The sequence below is a fragment of the Charadrius vociferus genome, unplaced genomic scaffold (assembly GCF_000708025.1).
Source record: "Charadrius vociferus isolate BGI_N301 unplaced genomic scaffold, ASM70802v2 scaffold75, whole genome shotgun sequence".
In the NCBI taxonomy this organism is placed as follows: domain Eukaryota; kingdom Metazoa; phylum Chordata; class Aves; order Charadriiformes; family Charadriidae; genus Charadrius; species Charadrius vociferus.
This window is the reverse complement of record NW_009648545.1, coordinates 614,430-624,362: the sequence shown is the minus strand read 5'-3', so window position 1 is coordinate 624,362 and position 9,933 is coordinate 614,430. Positions and strand designations below refer to the sequence as shown.

The following is a 9,933-nucleotide window of genomic DNA, read 5'->3' as shown; positions in this document are numbered from 1 at the left end:
CCCCATATCAACAGTTCAGCAACAAGGGACTCCCATGAGAGGGTGCCTCTGCCCCAGCGCTGCCCAGTTTGCAAGTCCTATCAAAGTGCTGTCTCTTCCTATGGACATCAGCTGGTAAAAAGTTCATATCACAGGAATATTTCCCAGAGCTTTCAGACACTTCCTAATCACAGTGGGAACATCAAGTTACCCTCCACCTCGAAGTACAATAAGCAGTGCAGCATTTCGTAACCTTTTACACATTTAAGTCTCCAGCTTGTACACCCCATCCTTCTAAAGAGACTGTGCAGCTTTCTGCTAAGGCCTGAAGGACTCCTCTGCTCCTGCCTCATTTCAAAAGTGCCACCAACCCTTTGTTGCCATGGACTTTCTGTGAGATCAACGCGTTCACGTTGGTCTGCCTTGTTCAGACTGCCCTCTACAGTGCCAGAGATGGTCCTGACCCCCTAACACCATGACAACAAAGCTCAAGAGGAAAGCAAATAAATTAGATCCCATGGGCATCACTGTTGCCACAGCCTGGCTACCTACACAGCTGTGGAGAGGCAGAGCTACCATACTCCAGCTTCCCGGTTTGCTCATCCCTCTCCTGATTTCACCAAGAGAGGACACTTCAGTGCAGCTTGGGCATCACAGCAGGTGGCTCGGCATCGCAGTCACATAATTCACACAACACAAAGGTTAGGAACACCTAAATAGCTAAAAAAGGCTTGGAAAATTCAGGTGATGAGCTGCTAAAAAGGTCAAATGCTAACATATTATGCATAAAAATAAGTAAGCGGTGCCAAGCCAGAACAAAACAACTGGAAGGACATCAATAGCAAGTTTGCAATTAGCGGTTTTAGCTGTACTTTTGCACACAGGATCTGCTTCTGAAATCATTGCACATTTCTGGGCCTTTCAACAGGACAGTTGTATTTTGGTCTACGCATACGTGATGTTAATGCAGCAAACTCATGAATGCAAATTCCAGCAGGCTGCTTGCCAGAAAACCCATTCCAAGCAGGTAAGCAGAGATAACAGAACAGGTATTCACCCGTAGTAAGACAACACTATTTTCTCGGGGATGTCAATATCCTGGGGGCATTCAAAATATTTAATGTTAATATTACCATGACTACCATCTTATTTCTTTTTTTTTTGAGAGAGAGAGATACATTTTACTTATTTTACCTGGAATTAACAAGCCAAGCAAAACAAAGGGAAGTGCCTGACATTTAAAAATCGACCCTTTCAAAATTGAATGCTCATTTGACATAGTGAAAGTTAAAATGCAATTGACTTCAACTTGCACATGCCTACCAACAAGCATACACACCTGAACAGTACTTGAATCTGATTTAGTCTTACTTGCAGCTAAAATATTTTAGGATGCTAATTAAAACATATCTGAAGAAAACTATTGATCTGTTGCTAAAAGTCAATACATTAAGAAAAAGAGTGGGATTATGAACTCTTGGGGTTTTTCTATTGGGATATTTTTTTGGCTCACTGCTTTCTAGTACCCACATCAATTGGGCTTTGCCCTCTGGTTGGAAACTGGTGGTTTGCATTATTGCAAGACAAATGATGCATCTTGGCTTTGTCATGGAGCCATGACATGAAATTTGCCTGGGCAACAGAAAACTCCATTTGCAAATACATTTTTTTCAATGAGTCGATATGACTGAGAAAACAGGCAAAAGCAGCCTCTCATTTTTGTCCCTCCTCTGTATTTCCTCTTGATGGTCCCACTACATGCCCTACAATGGAAAAAGAGAGATTTTTTTTGTATTCTAAAAAGGTAAGAAAGGCAGGTGATGGTGTCACCCTGGCAGTGCTCTGCTCAGCAGCAAGTGAAGGTGAAGCTGCTCCAGCATCCCTGGCTCTGACCACCTGAAGATCCTGGGCAAGCACAGCTGCTGAGGACAGACACCACAGAGTTTCCTGAATCCTTGCATTCAGTACTGCAGAAGCGGAGGATCCTGGGGTTATTTAGACACATTTTGGAAAGCTCTGCCAAGCACAGGAAATCAGCAACAGACTAGCAAAAGTTAATCCTATTTCTAGCTTTTTGAGCAGTTAAATTTGAAAGGTCTCCAGGGGCAGCCTAATGACCCCTTCCCATCTCCGTGCTCCCTTTTGACTGCTACTTCCATGCGACATCTATCGCAGTGAGTTTTTGCAGCTGGCCAGCTGAATTAGCACATCTTACGATGCTACGGTCTCTCCCACTTTGACATCCACATCCTCCTGCATCCACTGCAAACAAGTCAGGTGAACTTAAAACACCACAAGCGTTTCCCAAGGCATGGCCCAAACCCTCACGTGGCCCCTTCTTACCAGCATGCAATGTGCTGTTTCTGTTCCCACCTCGCTAATGCTTTATTTCAAAGGCATCCTACAGGAGTTCTATCACCTTCCCCCACAGATCCGACCGCAGGAATAGGATAGCACATCAAGTGCATTTTCAGATGGTGCTAACAGCAGCAGAGGAAATATAAGGGGTTGCCTTTTGCCAGAGCAAGGGGGCTGTGCTAGCAGGCTACTGCAGCAGGCGGGATCTGCCGAGAGAAGGGTCTGTGCACTGAACTGCCTTTCCCATGAGAAAGCTGCACAACTAGAAATCATGCTACTTACTCCAGCCATCCGACTACAAAAGCAACTTTTGAAATCTACAGGTCATAAACTTTTAATTGGCCAGGGCAGAGTGGCTCAGTAGGAAAATCCCCCTTCTCCCTCCCCTCTGGGCAATGAGCTGAGCAAGACTCTTGTTTTAAAAACATTTAACTCTTTTTGCCCAAAGTCACAGGGAAAGTGTATCTACATTACAGGTAGTCAGGAAGGTATTGTTAATAAAAATATGCTGCAAGAATATGTATTAGTGGCACTTCACAGCAATTCTTAACATTTTCAGATGTAGTGTCAAAATGATGTTTTTGTATATCTGGACATGCTTCTTGTTAACAGAAATGGAAGAAAGTCACAGCATGTTGCCAAATATTATTTGAACACAAATAATCCCGTAAGAAATAAATTTTTTTTGCAGTTAACACAAAACTGTAAACTAGATTGGTGTGTGTCTTTCAGCATCAAATTGTTCAGTAATAAATACGACTAAGTCTTAACAGACTACAGAGTAAAAGTTCCCTTAGTGTCCAGTTTTTAGCAGCTGTTGAACGTTCAGGGATGCACAAGGCACACCTCTGCAGATTCTCTACTTTTATTATTGACATACCAAAAAAAAATAATCCATCCACCACTCAAAAATGTTTATCTGCATAGTAAGAATTTTTCTACTACTATTTACAGGAAGGGCATTTAGTGCAAAAAACAGGAAGTGATGTATCAGCTGAAGTGCATCGAGCACATCTCGTACAGTTTCACTAATAACTAGTTGGCATCACATCTTGGGCCGCCAGCCATTAATGAACTGTAGTATTTTCTTAACCTGCAATTTGCTTAGCTTAAAGTCTTCTGACAGGATTTCTTCTGTAAGCTGAACCAGTAAATTGCCATCAATCTTCTCTGTAACAAAAAATGATATGACATCTTCTGACAGACCAATAAACCTCAGCGATTTAGACACTTCCTCTATTGAGAGTCCAGAAAGGTCCGTGGGTGGCTGCCAGGGAGAGCCATCCCCACAAGATCTTGGTGCTAACTGGAGGTGGAGGGGAGATGAGAAGGGGTAAGACACAGAGAACGTATCCTGCATGCCCTTTTTAACGAGATACTGATCTTCCAAGAGGTCTGGAGAACTAGTTTTTGACTCCTCCTCAGCACCATCTATTTTCAGCGGCAAGGGACATGTGTCTGTAACTGTCTTCTCTTCACTTGACTTCGGTGCCCGAGGAGGTAAGGCAGGACACGAATGGCTCTGCTTTGTGTTGCTGACTCCCAGAGTTTTCTCATCAGTGCAGTCTAGAGAGTAACTTGCTGACTTTGGACAGCTAGAGATGGTGTTTGTGAACTCTGCTGGGGTCAGCGGGGAGTACCCCGCTGGGAGCTCACACCCATCAAAGTCAAAAGTCAAAGGTGCTGGACAGTTTCTCTTTGGCGTACCTGGAGTCTTCTGTCTGGGGTAACTGTAGCTCCTGCTTGGATCGAGCAGGAAATCACTTCTATTCAGGCCTTCAGTAGTTCCTGAAAAATGGTTTGGCCAAGATAGCCTTGAAGGCAGAGCTTCAGTTGAGGGGCTTCCCAAAGGTATCGTGCTCTCAGGCTCTTTGGATTCGGTTTTCATCATGTTACAAGGGTAGCAGGAGACAGGTGCGCTCTCAGTTGGGTTGGTGTTGTCAGTCTCTGTGACATTGCTTAAGGAACAAAGCAGAAAGGATGCCATTAGTATGAAAAAATGTGGCATTTGAATAAATTAATAAATCATCTGACAGAGTCAGAGGGTGGCTGTCACAAGGAAAGAATCTTCTTTCCTCTGGCAGAACTTTTCTGATTTGAAATAACAACGCGTTTGAATAATGCACTGACAGTTCCTTCTACAAGCCTGACAAGATGCTGATATACCCAAAAGCCTCACATGTTGTTTTTTCAAGCTCGTAAAAAAGTAGATGTCTCAATTCGGTTCTGTGTCATCTTCCAAATACTCAGTTTTTCCACTGTTGAATTCCTGAGGGACACTACCATGGAAAAGGAACAGCCTCACATACACTAGAAGATATTCTAATCCTGTATTTAGTGCTTATATACACCACAGATGTGTCATGGCACGAAAAAGCTCATAACAGGGGCAGGTCACCATTGCACTAGACCCACGCTTGACTGACATAAGAGATGACCAAAAGCCCTTTTGGAGCCAACATTTTAATTTGTTACGGCACTTGCATGTGCACAGGGCACAGGATCCTTCCCCACTGCTCACTGGTGCAAAAACGGCACCAGTGCACAGTACGATGACACAGACTAAGTGAATGCTTCCTGCCAAAGGAAGAGTTTTACCTGGAAGGGTAAGCAGACCCAGCTGCATGTGTTGAAGCATCAGGCTTTAAGCTTACCCCACAGTACCTTCTTTGTGTGTCCATACCCTTAAAAAGCTATGATGAGAACCACCTGCTTTTCAAAGGCACCTAAAGAAAGTTACCCTGACCACTTCCAGGTGGTAAACTAAGCTCAGCCTGTCTGAGGGAACTGATGGTTTATATCCAGGTGCTCCTGAGAGACAGAGATGCCAACAAAAGCATGCAATCTGTTATCAAAAGCAAACGTTTGCGGCTTTTATGTCACTTTCTTTTAGCAAGTCTGAAGGACTGAGAATTACAGAATCTGGAATTCTAGCCAATTAAGCCAGAACACTGGAAGAACAATTATAAAATCCTCGCCTAACAAAACAGAGGGAAACCAACAGTTGAAATAATTATTTTAATTACCCACCTCTCTCTTCTGGAAACTACCTACTCAGGAAAGAAACTAGGCAGTCAGTCTTTGACAGCTCAGTGAAAACTGCTTGAGACAAGCAGCAGCTTTCGAAAAACCAGCATAGTTTTGAATGGATTGACACAAAAAATAGTTCCCCATGAGCCTACAGTGAGTCAAAGAGGAAGCCAACCTGGACTTGCCCAGCTCAAACACAGAGTGCAGATATGTAAAAGCAGCTCTAATCTATACAACTGGAAAATTAGTTATAAAATTCAGCCCCAAGAGATGCAGTTTCCCCCTCTGTCTAACCATCCCTCGCTCTCCACTCCACGTCCTCCAAATTTTTCTTTTTTCCTGTTTATGTCACGAATACAAGTCTGCAAGGTAAAGCAGATGGATGTTTACAACGGCGGATTTTTTTTTTTTTTTGCCCTCAACAAGGATACACTGTCAACTGCTCATTTCTGGCTGTTTAAACGCCAACTGCTGTAACATACACAGTGCAAAGCACTTTTCACAAATCTAGCCATTGGGCTGTTCAATTCAGAGAAGACAGTCAGTGAGGTGTCATAAACGATACAGAGGAATTAAACTGATTGATCCTGTTTCCGCTCTCTAATTCAACATTTGAAATGGGAACATTTAATGATTTAAAAGATTAATGGAATTACTGGAAACTGATAAAGTAACATTTTCAAAGTGCTTCCTTATTTGTCCTGCACCAAAAATTAAGTCACCGGGACTCAGCGCCAAAGGATGCAAGAGAAACCTCAAATACAGCTGAAGTCAGACATCAGACATTTTTATAGGCAGATAAGGACAAATCATATTGGTTTTGTTTGTGTTTAAAATATTGGCTGAAACCCTTCACAATCCAGAAAATAAGATCATTGATAAAAATGGCAAGACTTGAAAAGCAACTTCACCAGCAATCTGGCTACTGCCCACATTGCCAATTCCAGCAGCTTTCTCTGCAGCACTAGGTCAATTCTACCAAGATGGAGATATCTGGTCTGGACCCAAGTTGGAGATGAATTTCCTGCAAATATTATGAAGTTTGAGGCAAATAATACCACCTGTATTCCTGAGAAACTTCACTTCTCATTGTTTTCCTGGTTTCTAGGGAGGCAGATGTATTCTTAGCTACAAAGAGAGAAAGCAGCATTTGGTGGGCCTCAAATGCTGGGAGGTCTGGTGCCTCCTGTGGAGTAGACCTTGACAGAACTACCCAACAGGCTTTCATAAAAACAAATGAGCAGCCCTGATCTAGAGTGATCATTGCCAGATACACAACACTAAGCTGCAAATGTGCAGTATGGTTTAGGAAGGCAATTCCAGCACAAGTTATTATGCCAATTGCATCTAGGCTGAAATTATTTCAGTGGCGTTTCAGATCAGTTTGTAATATCCAGACAGGCAGTATCTTGTCATTGAATATATACCAAAAATAATGGCAACAAGACAACAAAGTCAAAAAGAAGGTGAGACTTCAAAAGGCATATACACTTTCTAAAGCCTAAGGAAGAACACTGCATTGCTAGGAAAAGGTTTGCAGCCACATAATTCAAAATCTACTGTCAACTTTCGACTAGCCTGAGTGGATTTTCCAGTTTGTGGGCTAGGTTTGTGCTGAAGTGGGTTTGATCTGGAAGCTGTCTGGTGCCCTTCTGCTACACCTCACTTTGCACTCAGTGATGTCTGCTGGCCTCTCTGTTCTCCATCACACCCACCCCATAGGTTCCCATATAGTTGGCACAACACATTTCTGGATTACCACACCCTTTTTGTGCCCCCACTTATCAGAGCTGGCTGCACTGCATGCATGTAGCACTGAAATCCCATTCGAAAACTAGCTTTGAGATGTTCTGGTTTGAAGATTCAAGCCTTTCAAGAATTATACAGAACTGTACGGGACTTTCCATTTAGACAGCCTGTGCCACCTTGCAGCGAGACTACCTATAGCAATATGTGCAGATATTTAATATAAATTGCTATGTCTTATCTAGTAAAACATAGTTTCTGCTGGAGCTTTGCTTCCTCTTGAATCTTTAAAAATAACTTGACGGGTTAGCCCGTTTCACAAAAAGTCAGCAACTCTGACACAGTACCATGCCTTTATAAACAAATGCCTTCAAAAAAATACTGCTAAATTTAACTTTCTCAAAAAGTGCTAGCACGGGGCTCTGACAGCTCAGACACATACATGTTGTGCAGTCCTGAAGAGTAGTAGGACAGAGTAGGGCTAGGAGAGCGGGTCTGCTGTCGTGCCGGTTTGACTGTACGAGGAGGGATGGAAGGACTGGTGGAGGATGGCTTTGAGCTCCGTGGTGGGACGGGGGGAGCATTCAGGAGCCTGCATTCCTCTTTTACCTGTACAAAAGAAGAACATGTAAGTAAGCAGTGAGAAAATCTGGGCAACAGCACTGTCAGCCAGATGAAACACATCTGGTTCTGCCTTATTCTGTGAAAGGAAATAATTAAAAAGGGAGGAGAAGAGAAAAATGATCCTAAGTATATACATTTGCAACTGTATGTAGCTGTCATAAAGAAGCCCAAGAGAACGCCTTGCTACCAGTCGAGCTACTAGCGATCTTTTTTAGGGTGCTTTTTAGTAGTTTGATATCCACTCGCTTAAAAAGTAGTAGCAATGAAAAAATGTAAAAGAACCTTCCAGTAACATCCAAAATCAGACAGACTGTTCCAGACATTTTACATTTTGTAAGGAACAATTCATTAGTCTTAAACTTCATTAGTGTTGTTTATTTAGATGTAATAAACCAAGCCTACGTAATGAAAAGATATCAACAGACTTTGATGTTTCCTGACTTACTTCACCAGTGATACTCAGCCAGCTCTAGGATAATTCCCAGCCTTCCTCCCCCAGGAACAGTACACGTATCTCTTATTTACCAGATACCGGGATTCAGACCTGGAGCTTCAGTCCTTCTGTAGCTGTCAAAGCAGTCCAGGATAAGGTTAACTATGTAACCTACAAGTTGAAAGGTGTGGGCAGAAGAGCCTGTTCAAACAACGCACCCAGTCAGTCGGTCTACTTTTTGCAGCCAGCCAACTTTGCAGCTTAAAACACATGACTGTAGCACTGCTTATCTGAAATTTAGTTTGGTCTGCCTAGGTAGAAGCAAAATATCAGGATCCATCCCCATAGAAAAAATGATGGAATTTAAGACCTTAATCTCATCAGTACATATGGGGAGGTACTCTTGATCAGGGAGTGTAGTGATAGGACGAGGGGTAATGGTTTTATACTAAAAGACGATAGATGTAGATTAGATATTAGGAAGAAATTCTTTACTGTGAGGGTGGTGAGACACTGGAACAGGCTGCCCAGGGAACTTGCGGATGCCCCATGCCTGGAGATGTTCAAGGCCAGTTTGGATGGGGCTTTGAGCAACCTGGTCTAGTGGGAGGTGTCCCTGGCCACGGCGGGTTGGAACTAGATGATCTTTAAGGTCCCTTTCAACTCTAACCACTCTATGATATTTGGGAGAACAACTTTCTTAGTAGGGCTAGAAGTGAGCAAGGTTACTGAGACTGGCTGCCAGGCAGGACTTTTAAAGGCTCACCACCTTCCCTCTGGGCAGGCGGAGACCTCTATGTTCTCCTTGTCTGAAACAGTCTTAGATGCACCAGAAAAGGGAAATTCTCTTTGTGTTTGAAAGTTATAGTTTATTTTTAAATTTAACAACACCGCAGAACTAAAAGTTATCTTAGCAGTTCTGCAACACATAATTAGCAATTAAAGTGATTTAATTTATTTAAAACCAAGATAAATGTGGAACCTTTTGCAATCCACTTCAGTGCTTTCAAAATGCAACAACCCATTTAGCACTTTTGTGAAATGGAAAATTGGGAACTAGGACATTGTAGTACATTTTTTCCCTAACTCAAAACAAGTCAAAATTACAGGAAATGCCCAACAGCATAAAACACTGAAATAAATCTTGCTCTAAGGGTTCTTATTTGCTCTTTCAAGAAAAAAAAAAAAGAATCAATTTTATTCATGTTTGTTATTGAATTCAGGCATAAAACTCTTCAACCATTTTAGTGCTGTGCCCCAAGGATGCCTAAGGACTTCATTTTATTTTTTTTTTCCCCAAGCCAGACTAGGCAAAGTTAATACTGCATGCTATTGAATATATACCCATGGGGTTAGAGAGACCATGCAGGGGAGCTCTTGGAGCACAGCAAATGGACAAGGGGTTAAAGGGATTCTTTCCTGGTCAGACTGCCGGCATTCAAAGGTGCTGGCATAACAAACCATGCCAAGCTCCCTTGCTGACCTAGATTGCTGATCAGAACGAGGCCATAAATAATACCAGTTTGCAGTCCCAGTTGGTCCCTGTCACAAGACTGTGATTACAGCTGCCAGACACAGCCCTCAGGAAACCCAGCAGAGGAATAAAAAGGAGAGATTTTGCAGATTAAACCGACAAGAGCAAGGGGAAACTTCAGAGGAGAGCTGCTACCCTCGCTGGATCCCAGCGAACAGCAATGAAATACACGTGGGAGAGGAGGGGAACAGCCGCGGTGTGACACAACGACTGCAATGGCTGGTGCGGC

General features: G+C 42.8%; 1 protein-coding gene across 1 annotated transcript in view; it reads right to left on the bottom strand.

The window, feature by feature from the left end:
• Window positions 1-3,281: 3,281 nt before the first annotated feature.
• GAREM (GRB2 associated, regulator of MAPK1) overlaps window positions 3,282-9,933 on the bottom strand; it is a 79,494-nt gene continuing 72,842 nt past the window's right edge. Inside the window, exons 5-6 of the mRNA XM_009885977.1 lie at window positions 7,556-7,722; window positions 3,282-4,295 (exon numbers count right to left, since the gene is read on the bottom strand). Of these exons, the coding sequence (XP_009884279.1) occupies window positions 3,383-4,295; window positions 7,556-7,722 (1,080 nt within the window). The 3' untranslated portion in view covers window positions 3,282-3,382. The remainder of the gene's footprint in view (window positions 4,296-7,555; window positions 7,723-9,933) is intronic.